The sequence below is a fragment of the Chlamydotis macqueenii genome, chromosome 11 (assembly GCF_036417535.1).
Source record: "Chlamydotis macqueenii isolate bChlMac1 chromosome 11, bChlMac1.mat, whole genome shotgun sequence".
NCBI classification, from domain to species: domain Eukaryota; kingdom Metazoa; phylum Chordata; class Aves; order Otidiformes; family Otididae; genus Chlamydotis; species Chlamydotis macqueenii.
Genome location: NC_141566.1, coordinates 22,481,630 through 22,495,253, shown reverse-complemented (window position 1 = coordinate 22,495,253; position 13,624 = coordinate 22,481,630). Strand labels below are relative to the sequence as shown.

The 13,624-nt window shown below is 53.8% G+C and overlaps 1 protein-coding gene across 3 annotated transcripts in view; it reads right to left on the bottom strand.

Annotated features, from left to right (window-relative positions):
* Positions 1–13,624, bottom strand: part of OPHN1 (oligophrenin 1) — a 63,816-nt gene that overhangs the window by 37,046 nt on the left and 13,146 nt on the right. For 2 of the 3 annotated variants that reach the window (XM_086756179.1, XM_086756178.1), the window contains exons 2-3: positions 6,025–6,120; positions 2,099–2,160 (exon numbers count right to left, since the gene is read on the bottom strand). In XM_086756179.1, the coding sequence (XP_086612305.1) occupies positions 2,099–2,160; positions 6,025–6,120 (158 nt within the window). Of the gene's footprint in view, positions 1–662; positions 795–2,098; positions 2,161–6,024; positions 6,121–13,624 lie in introns of those variants that run through there. The other variant, XM_086756180.1, reaches the window with a different exon arrangement.

Here is a 13,624-nt window from a genome sequence, read left to right as displayed (position 1 = left end):
ACGTTTCCCCACCCGTAAAAGACAAAAAACCCCAAACACGGCACATGAGGACACGGCACGGGGTTTCCCCCAGGCTGCCACCAGCTGCACTCGGGCAGGACGATCCCAGCACCGGCCGCCCATCCTGTCTGGACAGAACCACTGTCCCTCTCGGACATGGGAGGGCTGAGAGAACTGATGTGTGCTCGCTGCTGGGTGAGCCCTCGCTGGGAGCAGCCCCAGGAGGCAAGGCTGTTTGTTTGTCTCACCAAGAAGCACAAACCAGAACTGAATATATTCCCAAAGCACACTGGAGCTGCTACTCACTTGCCATCTCAGCTGGGTCCCTGCCTGCAGCGAGCTGCCCCGCCTGTTCTAACGGGAGGGCAGGGAGCAGAGAAGATGTGCTGCTGCAGCTGCTTCCCCTCCACCGCTGCTGGCTCCTCCGCTCCGCACAACCCGGCTGTGCTCCCTCCTGCCGCCCAGGCACACCGCTGCGCCAGCCCTGCTTCCCCCCGCAGCACCCACCCTTATCTTTAACGCAAAGCCACGACAGGTGAAATCCCAGAGGCAGGGACGTGTCGAGTCACCGCATCTCACAGTGAACACAGCAGATGCTCATGCATCTGACAGAAAGCGGCTGCCGCAGCCCTGAAATGAGCTGTTTTCCAAAGCGAAGCAACCTGCAAGAGCTCAGCAAGTCTGCGAGGGCCAGGAGCTGCTTCTCAGAGCAGGCATGACGAAGGCTCCAAGCTCATGTGAGCAGAAGGCAGGGCTGGGGCCGGCTCCCTTCTGTGGCTTTCTCATGGTCTGGCACTTCTCACCACAGACAGCACCAGGCTTGATGGCTCTCACAACATGGGTCTCAAAAAAATGATGGACTTTTCCTCTCCTGAGATCCAGGCAGAAAGGAATGACAGCAGGTTATCTGTCACAGTGAGAAAATAACAAGAACAGCTAGGGCAAAAGGGAACTCTGCCTCTTCCAGTCCTGTCAGATGTCCTAAAGATGCTTTCTCCACCCTGGCACTGGGACATGACCTGCCATCTCTTCCCATCTCCACTCCTACCGCAACAAGCTGTGTCTTGAGCTCCAGGGAAGGAAGAGGGGAAGAGAAGGGGATACGACATTACACTGCCACTGCGCTTCCAGATAATTTAAAGCTGATGAACATGGTGAGAGTGTGAAACCTTCTGAGCTACTGCAAAGGATTGGTCCTAAAGCGGAGTGCAAAAAAAAGATTTAGAAAAGTTGGACAGCATCCCTAAAAGGATCCATGATCCCTGAAATGATCCCTTCCACTCACTCACCCACTGCGAAAGCAGCCATTGTACCTGGGATGTAATTAATAAAGAAATATCTTACTTCTCTCCTCCGGCCTGACTGGTTTCCTCCCGTTCCCTGCCTGCCTGTGGACCCGCAGAGCGGACGGTGGCGTCCCGCCGGCGCAGCCACCCCTGCAGCGCTGGCGCAGCCAGCAGCCTGGCACGAACCCTCACTGCTGCACGAGGCAGGGGAGAGCAGAGCCAAGCAGCACATTCCTGGCATGCTGTTAAAGCTCTCTACTGAGCCTAACCTTCGTGTTTTTCCTGGAATTAGGAGCAAAAGGGGAAGCCAACATTCGCTCTGGAAAAGCTCTGGAGAGGCAGAGGGCCCAAGGCAGTGGGAGACCAAAAGGCAGCGCATCACCCCGCGGGAGCTGTGCCAGCAAGGGCGCACAGGGGAGCCCGTGCACTCGCACTCGGCGAAACCGAAGCTAATAATACATCTTGCTTCTTATTGTTTAATGCTTTGTTTCACCACAAAAGCAGCTTACCAGCTCAGACACACTCTGCAGAGCAAATCAGGGCTCCACGACTGCCTGGCGCGCAGGAGAGGTTTTGGACACTGCATGGGACCACCTCTCCCCGTCCCCACCAGCACCTCCCCTTTGCTGCTGAGGGTATGCAGCGATGGCACCGTGGACCAGATGTGGTAAAAAGCACAATGTTCCAGTGCTCCCAGCTTCCCTCTGATGGGAAGCTCCACATCACAGCATGCGGTGCCATTTGGCCACGATTTAGTATTTAATCGTTGTGATGAGGCAGTAATTACCAGAGCACTGCTCAGATCACCTTACCATCATGGACCTCTCCAGCTCCACCTCCTGAAGCAGCTCTGCGAACTCCTTAAAGGACTCGGCTGTAAAGAAAGAAGAGACTGGTCAGCAGAGCTGGGATGTGGCACCGGAGCATGGGACACACTGGAGCACTCGATCTGGCTGCACCCCCAGCGTCACTCTCTAAAGGCTTGCCAAAAACCAGAGAGGCAGTGGCCCCTTTAGCAGAAACGGAGTTAGGCAAGGCCATCGGTAAAGGCTGGCCACAACAGGTATTTATTTATGCACTGGAGAGGGCCTGCTGCTGGAGCCGTGTTAGAGATAACGCCCTGGGAAGGCAGCACTAATTTGCTTTCGTTGGGAACGGCACTGCAAAGCTGGTCAGGCAGGCGGCAGGGAAGGGCCAAACGAGGGGAAGGGGCAGCCGCAGCACCAGGGACTGCAGCGGGCTGGAGGCTGCGGGCAGGATGGGGCTGCTGGTCCTGCCTGGACGGCTGCTGGCAGTGCCGGAACGGAACCGGCACCTCTGCCAGAGCTGGGAAGAGCTGCGGGTGCTTTGTAGGACCAAGACAAGTCTGTAAAATGAAAACAGCCCAGAACGACAAAGATTACGTTCAGCCTCAAGAAGCACAAAGTCCGTGTACCTACGCAGGAAAGGCAGCAGGTGTAGAAATGGTCACAGACACTGACACCACTCCCTAAAATGTTAAAAATTAAACAAAAAGATCTCATTGATCAGCACTTTTCTTGGAGTCCAACTACAACAAAAAAAATAAGAAACCTTTCCTTTAACAAGCTGAAACAACAAGGTTTATTTAGCCTAAGGAAAAAAAGAGACTAGGCAGAAGCAGTCGGCTCTCCCCAGACCAACAGCGTTATCACCAAGAGGGAGCACGCGGCCCTTCTCTCTGCCCACTGAAGGAGAACATGGGAAGGGGCTGAATTTGTAGCATGAGGGAACAAATCAGGTGCACAGTGAGGCACGTACAGCAACAGCTCATCCCACAGGTAAGGGCAGAGGATGCATTTGTGCCCTATCTGCAAGCTGGGGGCCCTCTCCCCTCATCCACAGCTGGCACCTTAGGAAAAGTACCTGTCCTTCTGCTAAAAACCAGCCATAAAGCTGCTGCACAGCCGGTGAGTACAAGCTTCCAGCGTTAGAGGATTCACTCTGCAGTTGCTGAGACAGACACAAAAGGGAAAAACCACAGCCTCGTGACACAGTCCCTCAGCTGGCATCATCAAAACATAACCTTCTTGATGAGTCAGTAACTTCTGAGTTCCCTTCCAGAGCGAGGGCTTCAGAGCCCAGCAGACGCAATCTCCTAATAGCGCATTACACCCGACCACAGCGCCGACACGCTGACTTTCACTGTGGTTACTCAGGACGATGCGAAACCTGAAGTGCACAGAGGCACCGGGAGCCCAAGCCAGGAAAGGAATTATCACGGGCAGAAAGAGAATCCAGCCCTGAACTTAGAGGGAAAACGTCAGTGACTAAAATTTTCACTAGGTGTTTTTTTTCCTTGCTCTGCAGGAAGAGTCCATGCACACGTTTCCTGGCTGCAGCTGCAGAGCAACCCACTGAACGTGTCCTTGCAGCACGAACATGTGGCTCAGGCTGCACCCTGCACCAGACCAGTGGTGCCCAGGAGCACCAGGGCAGACCTACACTGCTGGCTGGGGCTGACGCTTGCAAACCCTTGCAGAGCAGAGCAGAGCAGAGAAGGGAGGCTGCCTGCCGAGCCACACCTGGGAACTGCCTCGGAGTGATTCGGCTGGCCGCGGCCCGGAGCACGCCTCTTGAAAACAGAGGATTTCAGGTTCCCATGCCTGGGAGGGAGGAACACGCCCTCCGATTTCATTGCTCTGGTCACCTCTGACAGAGCTGCTGCTTCACGTCCCGCACGGGTGGCCGGCGGAGGGACCGCAGCCGCTGCGTAATGCGCGTGCATCTGTAACTATTAACATCCCCGGAGGAAAGCGCTGCTCACAGACATCGACCCAGTGTCTGTGTCCCGACTCACACTGCAGTGTTCAAAGCCACCACCCGACGCGCAGGGCTGGCAGCCTGCTGTCTGCCTACACAAAAAGAAAGAGGCACGCATTAGTTATATTTACAGATCAAACACGTTCCCTGAAGTATGATAAGAAGTGCTGGTGGATGTTTTGCTCCATTCCCATATCCTGCACATCAAATGAGCTCCTACGCTCCCACGCTGATCTCTGGCACCCTTGCAGGAGATGGAAGCTGCTACAGAGATGTCAACGCCCTGCTGCTGTTTCAGGAGAAAGGGAGCCTTGCAAAGCAGCTCAGCCCCAGCAGGCGCTGCAGGGTTTGGTGTAGGAGGAGGAACACAGCAGTCTTTTTCATACCGGGAAACCAGGGACCTCTTCTCGAAAAAGCAAAACAAATATTCCCCAACAAAAACAGAAGTAGGGAAACATGCTCGTTTCACCACAGTGTGTTTTACATTTGCCGTGATCTCTCCTTGCTCTCCTCCACCCGCGATGCCCCATTCAAACTCTGCCATTTACAGCAGTCTTCCTCGCCCGCCAAGTGCCGTGGTCCTGCCGCGCTGGCTCGCCGCTCCAGCTCACCGCATCCCCACCACGCCGGCTCCCCTCCCGCGACCAGTGCTCAGAGGCAGCACAGGGCACGGGATGTCAGAGCTTTGTCCGTTTCAGCCGATCCCCTCCTTGGGCGGCTGTTTGCTTCAGATCTCTGCTCCCAGGAGAGAGCATTTATAAGGCAATGTTTTCTCCACCCCTACTACCCACACCCCTAGATGTGTTTGGAAACTCTGCACCTCTATTGCCATTAGATTCGGAGGCTGACTCATTTCTTCCAGTGGGTTTCACCTAGAGACTTTCCATGAAGGAAATCAGATTGCAAGCTGCAATCTGCTTTAAATTGCTTTAAATAAAAGAACCCAAAGAATGGGCTTTACTTCCTTCCCCTTTCGGCAGCGGCTGAGACCTGACACTCGCAATATCACACTTGCAGCCGCTCTGCAACAACAGCCTGACAAAGTGCTTTTTTTTTTTTTTTTTTTGTTCTTTTTTTATACGTTCAGCCCCCATGAGCAGGCTGGCTAATGCCCTGTGCCCCCCGCCATGGGCAGCCCCCTCCCCTCAGCCCAGGTAGGTGCCCCCGGGGTTTTGTCCCCTGGGCCAGGGTCAGACCCTTGCCTGCCGTCCCCGCCACCACCGCAGCACCCACACCCCTGCCCTGGCTATTCAACAGCACTAGCTAAGCCAAGAGCGGGATTCATTTGAAAAGCGCTGGGTTTAGGGCATTTGGGCCCTTTGGTTTAGCTTTCTGTGTGCAGCTGGCAGCTGCGGAACCTGCACCAGGGATGCAAAATGGCTTCAGGACGGCTAATCCGGAAATAGATGTGCGAGGAGCAGTACACCACTCATACCACAGGCTCCCCTGCTGCGAAGGCACAGACTGGCAATTATTTTCCATACAATGACACATCCAGCAATTCATTTTTCCCAGCACTTTGCAGCCTGGTCCCTTTTTCAGGGCAGCGTGGGGCAGCTTTGTTTTTGTAAGGCATTTTCAGAGGAGCAAAGGCAGCTTTAAGAGCAACGCCTGCCTGGATCGGACGATGTGGCCGAAGCTCAGCGCCACGCCTGCTCCCAGTCCACCTGGAGCACTGGGAAGCGGGACTTGCTGGGAGGCCAGCGTCATGCCACCATCCTCCCCAGCGCCTGGCAGCACGGAGCAGGGCTGGAGCCATAGAAAACCTCCACAAATTATCTGCTGAACTGGGGATGTGAAACTCTACCCATGAAAGTTCAACTTCGTAAAATAGCCTCTGGTATCTGAGGAACCTGGCTCCTGATGCTGTTTAAAAACCATCCATGCAGGCAAATTCCCAGAGAAGGAGAGACTTTCTCAGTTATTGAAAGTTCGCATTTAAAAGAAGAAAACTTACCAATATTAATCTCGTCGTCCGTTAGCGTGTCACCAATAAAGTCAAACTGAAACGACTGCAAAGTCTGGGAGAATTTCTGTACTGCCGATGAGTAACCTGGAAAAGGACAGAGCGATAAGGCTGTGTATTTTTGCAATTGGTATACAGAAGTGGCAAGTCTTTGAAATTCAGCCTGAATGAAGGAAAATTTGAGCAAGCTGGTTAGAAAAATCCACATTAATGCACATTAGGAAATGTAGCAACATTAATAACCATTAGAGGCTGCACAGAGAATTTGTTGATTTTTTTCTTTCTCAGTGTTGTTGAAAGTGTTCCTGCAATCCTAATGGATGCATGGAATCGTACAAACAGGAAGAGACACCGACGCACTTCCCCGGCAGGAAAGCACCCAGATTGAAATGCAGCATTCACCTCCGCCGCAGGAATGTTTTCGGAGCAGCAGCTACTCCCGGTGCCATGCGTGCATTGGCACAGCTCCTCGGAGCAGAGGCTTTCAGACAGGCTTGTCGCTGTTCAAAGAAATTTTTTCATTTTATGTGAGAAAAATCTGTAGAGTCAGAAAATAAACGTGGGGGAAAAGATAAGACTCAAAATAACTGCCCCTCTTCAGGGGGCCACAGGCACAAACAGGCCCTAAGAGAAGTACGACAGCGCTGCAGTGGAGCGCAGTGAGCTGAGGGCTGAAGCTGTGCTCGTCACAGCGGCTGCAGATGGCCCTGGGACCCGCTCCCGGCCCGCCGCTGAGGAAACGTTCAGTCTTGAAGCAAAGACACTTGCTGATGGTCGTTGGTAGCTCAGCCTAAATTATTTTTGGACTTTCCAGAGAAGTTTCTAGCCAAAAGGATCCTTTGTGTCTTTGCATCCTGTGCGGCTGCTTCACAGCTTCGTCAGTGGCTCTGTTGTTGTGAAGGCATCTGCGGACGCTGGCAGAGGAACTGCAGACGAGATGTGGCAGTGACACTGCAGCAGACCCCGGCGCCAAAAGCACCCACCTAGTGACAGCTGTGACAGCCACAGGTACCACTTCACCGCAGGAGAAACCCAGTCCTCCTCCCGCCGGCAGAGCACCAGAGGGAGATGCGATGGATCAGACAGCCTCACGTCAGCCACACCTTCCTGCACAGTGACAGGCTTTTTGGGCTCAGTCTTTCTCCAGCAGCAAAGCCGAGATACAAACAGGAGCAGGCTGAACTTGCCTGACCTTAGGGAATAGGGATAGACAACAAAACAAAGCACAGGAATAATTCAACACTTTGATTGACGTTGCTCTTTTCCCTAATTGTGGACTCCAGCTCTAGGCACGGTCCCAGGCTGGATTCCTCGGTGGGGTGCACTGGAGACGGAGCTCTCTGAAATTCAGGAAGCTGCAAGCGTGGAAGACGTGTCAGCACGGACAACCAGCTCGCACACCCCTGCCTTGCCAAAGAGGGGAAAGACTGCTGTAACAGACCAATGCTGTGTACGTGGGGGAATTTTTTAATTTGCCTATTTGTTTAAAAGAAATAAGACAAGCACAACCACTTTTGGCATCAGCTGTTAAAGTCTGGAGGGAAATAACGGCCAAAAACGAGGTGTGAATCAGTGAGGAATCGTGTCTGCGCAGTGCAGGCTACCCGCTGCATCTCCAGCCTAGGCAGATGGTGATCTGGGGGTGATTCTGTTTGTTCTTTGCCATTGCAGACTCAGTGGCAAACACGGGGTTTCCTGAAACACTGCTACAAAGGGGACAGAAAAACCGGACAACGCTGAACTGGATGTCGGAAAAGAAATCAAGCGTGGCACCCCGGCAGGTCCCCAGGCTGCTCTGCTTCCCCTGTCCTTGGGCCAGGAGCACCCCGGGGCCCTGCTCAAGGCCCCCGACAACCACGGTACGCGGGGACAGCCAGGTCCCCGGCCCAGGGAGGAGCACGCAGTGCAGACAGTCCCCACTCTCCTCTGAAAAGCCTCCTTCAGCACTTTCCTCCGAGGGGTCAAACCTTTGCTCCTGAATGGGCAGATTCAGGCCTGAATGTCGCTATTTAAGTGCAGCTGCCGAGGAGCTGAGAGCGCGTAAATGGGTGAACTCCAGCACAGAATTATGTCATTGACTTGACGGAAAACCTCAGCAAATAATTCACTCTCAGTCCCCGCAGCGTTCGCTTTAGGCTGGGGCCACAGGCTCTTATTCAGTTGTTGCTCAGGGGAATCTTTGTTTGTCCCCCCTGCCAACCCTCATCGTCTTCCCCGGACACTGCTGATGGCCCCTGCCCAGCCTCTCCTCGCACCTCAACCACATTTATGAGTGGGTGAACTTCAATTACCTCGTTTAAATGCCGACACTGACCCAGCGCCAGGTCCCTGAGCAGCCCCTCCAAAAGCCAGCGGCACCCGAGGCAGCTCCTCGCATCCCACCCTCCCTCTAGATCCATCGCCGCCCCTGCCCCAGCTGCTGTCTGTCCCTGTGTCTGGCATCCATCCTTCCCCCTCCACGTGCGTGAGTGACGAGGCACCAGCCAGCTCCAGCTGCGTGCTCCCGTGAGCCAGGAGCACGGCTGCACACGCAAACCCCACTCTCAGTGCCTGTTTTCCATGGCAGTTTTTCCCATCGCGTGTGTCAGCAGGCATTCAGCCTCAGCATCGGAGAAACGGCCCTTGGCGAGCTGCTCACCTTTTGGTTATTATAGAAACCGGGGGTAGGGCAAGCGCAGAGAAGGGTTTGAAAAAGCCAGACTCAATATATTTTAACCAGAAGAAATGGTATAGCTGATTTGAGTTACATTTTCCTTTAAAAATGTGGTCTGACCTGAAAGTTTATCTGCCAATTGCCCAGCTGAAGGCAACCCAGGCGGATGTGCTATAAACCACATCTCCATTAGCTTAACAGTGAAAAAAAAAAAATAGAGAATAAAAAAGTGCCCCTTAATTAGTCCCGTGCTGTTTACTTTTGCTTGGGACAAGGAATTTTTTTCATTTTAGTGAGCCTTCCTCTTCCTCACCTTCAGCAAAGTCAGGTGTAGAAGCTCCCGCTGCGAGCAGTGACGGCGGGCATTCACCCCCCTGTGCCACGCTGCTGCCCAGAGCCAGTGGCGGCTGACGGCTGACAGCCACCCCTGCTGTCCCACACCGAGGTGACAGCGGCCGAGGACATCCCTAGGGCGGCCCGGGCAGCCGCCTGGCGCCGTGCACGGACCCCGCCACAGGAAAACGACTGCGGAAGACGTAGGGTTAGGAAAGGAGAGGACAAGCCGGAGGAGAGCCAGTGCTGCGAGCGCCTGGCGTGGCTCCTGAGGAGCGTTTAATGGAAACCAGATCCACGGACCAACGTGACTTGTCCTCATCCACGTCCTTGGCTGAACACCGGCCGCTGACAAGCCCTACACACGCACGCAGGACGGAGAGCGCTGGGCGGTGCTACGGCATTGCGGGTGGTGTTAGAGTGCTGAGGTGTTCACTGGGAGTTGCACAGGGATGACGGGCAGCCGACCCCGCTGCAGCAGTGCCTGCTGGCACCAGCCACCCAGGGAACAGAAGATGCTACGCCCAGGAGGCTGTGTCCCCGCAAGGGCCAGCGGCCAGGACAGCACCAGGGCCCAAGGCAGAGCATCCCCACCCAGAGACACTCGGAGAGGAGTCACACCTTCTCTTGGTGGCACCCAAATTGTGGTGTGGTGACACCAGGGGATGTGGCAGGGCAGGGGGATCAGGGAGAAAGGGATGAGCCGCGGCCACAGGAAAGCAGCTTGACAGCAGGAAGGGGCCAGCACGGTCAGCAGCTGGGGCTGGGCAGGAAGAGATCAGCTGTGTGGAAAAATGGGGCTCCATCCCCACGCAGGCAGAGATAAGCCCATATTCTGCCTTGTTTTAACAGACACTCAGAAATCTTTTCTCTCTTGATACAAACACGCGGCTGCCAAACGTCCCCCACTCTGCAGACCCAAAGCCTGGCAGGAGGGAGAGGGTGCGGGCTGGAGAAGGGTGGCTGCGGGGTCTGCCCTGCTCACACCACACCAGGAACACGTGCGGGGAGCTAGACCATCGCTGAAGGACCAGGCCAGGGATATCACTGCAAACAGCACACAGTCTCACCACCGCCCGACGGCCCCGAAGGAGCCTGCCTGCTGCGGTACAGCTCAGCCCGTTTCTGTGGAAACGCACCAAAATGAATCCGATCAGGAATCCTCTAGGACTCTGCTCCTTACAGCGCTCGGTAAGCGATGCCAACCTCTACAATTTGCGGTCACAATAATTTACTCTTCCAGTGAAGATAAAGTCCCATCTCTCTGCACAGAACAGCGCCAGCCAAGCTGCGCCGGGCAGGAGGGAGGGAAGGAGGGCCAGCGACAGCTGCCCTCGCCCGGGACGCACACAAAGAGCCCTGGCTGTTCTGCTGTACATATACACACCCCACACCTCCAGAGCCTGCAGCTATCGAAGGATGTGCCCTGCAGCCTGCTCAGCAGAGACCGAGCGGGGACTCGTCTCAACCTTTCACAGCAACCATAGGTAACAAACACACACAAACAAAAAAACTTTGCTATCTTTGCAAAAGCCACAGGCCTCTGAAAAAGCACGGGTTACAACCAGGAGCCCCAAACCAGGTTGTGGTTCTACTTTTTCCCCACAATGCTTAGAATTTAAAACAGAATTAAACCGTGGCTGCAGGACAGGCTCTGCGGGGGGACACAGCCCCACGCACCACCTCACGCTGCCACGGGCACGAGCAGACACGGCTGCGAACAGGGCACGGAGGTACCGGTCGAGGGTCTGCGATGCTCGAGGTGTCACAGATGCACATCTTTAATCAGCTTCGCACTCCTCAGAGGAGCGCACCTCCGAGTTTCTGTCTGTGTGATTGCAAGTCCTCTGCTGCCGTGAGAGGAAGCCACGTCCCTGAGCACAGGGAAACAGAAGTGCTGGTGACAACCCGCTGGTGACAGCTGTGGGGACCACCAGGACAGGAGGGCTGCGCTTGGACCACCTCACTTAACACCACAGGGACACAGCGTGACATCGGGTGTAACAGACGCAGAGAGAAAGCAGCATGATTTTTAGAAATAAACGCTTTAGGAAACAACAAAAGCCCTCCTGCTGTGTAGGAGAGCAGGCAGAGAAGGTAGACATCACATCTACCAGGCTGCCGGTACCCTCACACGGGTTACTGGTACCCTCACACGGGTTACTGGTACCCAAACGCTCCCTCGCTGACCCAGCTCCGTTACGTTTGCCAGCTGTGCAGCAGCTGGTACGGGCAGCACCACCTCTGCTCCCCAGGAACAGCCAGGCAGGAACGCCGCTGCTCCCGGGGCATGGGCCCCGACGGGAGGCAGGGTCAGCAGGCCTTTGGCTCATCCTCAGTCACACGCTGCTCCCTGCGCACCACACTGCGGACAAAATAAAATAAAACCCATAGCAACCATGTGCCAGTGACATTTCTACAGCAAATGCAGTCCTAATTTGACTCCAACTGAGGGCAGATACAGTGAAGCATGCATAGCTGAACCGAGATGTGGCAACAGCATCCCTGCTCTGTCCCGGGAAGGGGACACGACGCTCCTGCCCACGCTGGAAGGTGAGAAGCAAGGTTAACGGGTCTCCCTGCCTGCACCAACGCACGGGCAGTCACGGGAAGAGCAGCCAGAGACTGCCAGGTGGGAACAAGCCACTCCTAGGCCCCCGCATCCGCGCAAGCGACAGACCGCAGCGCGGAGGTGCCCTGCACAGAGCAACCCGGCAACGGCTTCGACAGTCCACAAGGAAAACCCAAACCATCCTGAGCCATGGCAATGCCAACGAACAGATCACATGTAAGGAGGAGCTCCCTTCTTGTATTTTGGTTTCTGTTTCTCCAGCTTGGAAACAGAAATATCAAAACCAGCCACATTTTTTTTTTCTTTCAAATAAACAAACAAAAGACAATAAAAGTTCATTCTGTACTTAAATAAGAGCATTTTAAGCCAAGGACAAATTTTAAGGTTAGGATCTGAACTCTGGAAATCCATTTTTTTCAGGGAAATGTTGCCAGACCCTAATGCACAGCAGCTGAGGATGCACCTAAATTTCCTCCCAAAGCCTGGTCACTATGGAACGTTTTCTGCTTCCTTGTGGAGTACTGTGCAACGGGACAAGGCAGAACATGAGAAATACCATTTTTCCCTCCAGCATGCAAAAGAGAGGGCTGTGATCCCTGAAGGGAAAAGAATGTGCCCATTGTTACGAGCTCCCCCTGAAGAATTTCCCAGGGAGTTGTATGACGAAGGAGACAGGCTTCATCCACGCTGCCACCCTGGAGACGAGGTTCTGGACACGGCACCCGGCCCACCACTTCCAGGGGATTCTCGGTACTTGCAGCAAAGCTTGACAAGCCGACACACAAAAGGTTTGGCCAAGGGGCCAGATTCTGCTCCAGGCTGTTGCATTTACACGTTTAGTAACTGCATGAAGCCCCCAACATTGTCCCACCAAAATACCTCAACTCTGAATCAACGAAGCCGCCCCGGCTGAGCCAGATGTGCCACTAGGAACGTGAGTAATGAGCCCTGACTCACAGAACACTCCTAAATAGTCTACAGCTGCTCAAACACAAAACCATGTGGGTTTGTTCAGATGAAGGAAAAAAAATAATTTTCCGGTCAGCCTTCTAGGTAGTCACAAACCTACACAAGCATCTTGTGAGGAAAGCAGCACTCCTGGTACTCCACAAACGAGACACACTTACCGTGAGGCCGTTAAAAAATGGCCCTGCACAGCACAGACAGTGCTCTACGCTAACCCACGGCAAGTGTTCGTGAGAGGCCCTGAAGGCTTTCTGGATGGCGTGGGGATCCAGAAACACTGACACGTTTTACAGAGGCCGTTTTTCACACACTGACACGGGTTTTCCCCTTGCCAGAAGTAAATGGCTAGCATGAACTTTTAAAAATAACTTGCTATATTTAGCCGTACTTTACAAACCTCTTGCAAAGGAATTTACTGAATGTCTAATACTTCTGACATATATTTATCTTTTTTAATTAGCCCTTTATTGACAGTCGTTTATAAATTGCCACTCACTATCGCAGTCCATCCAGCACAGGCTCCAGGGAGAAGAGCAGGGCTGTGGCTCAAGCACAAACACATTTCTCAGTAACTCTCCTACCCTGTGGCTCTCTGCTCTGCAAGCCGGTTACCTGCCCTCTGTACCATGACCTAAACTTACACATCATCCTCCCACTTTTCCCCACCTAGTTTCTGTTTCCTGTCCTAATCCCAATTTTTTATTCTCATAAACTCTCCTCCTGGCCCAGGCAGCCCTGTGATAAGTGCACAAACTTGCTCAACAGGCTTATTTCCTTTTCTTACTGTTTAATGGAAGAGAAGAGACCAACACAGCAACCCTTCATGTCTATCGTATGTCCCTTACGCTTGTCTCCTCTCCCTTACTGACTGGTGGAAGCCTGCTGTACCATACGTCTCCCACTCCAGAAAAGCTGGCGAGCCTTACTGCGCCGGATCGAAGAGCACGGAAGGTAAATGCACAGAGAGGCTTTTCTGGCTGCCACCACGGGTCTCCTCATCAACAGCTCAGAAGTTACACAACATATCAGACAAAAAAACAACCTAAACAAGAAGCAAGCAAGCATGG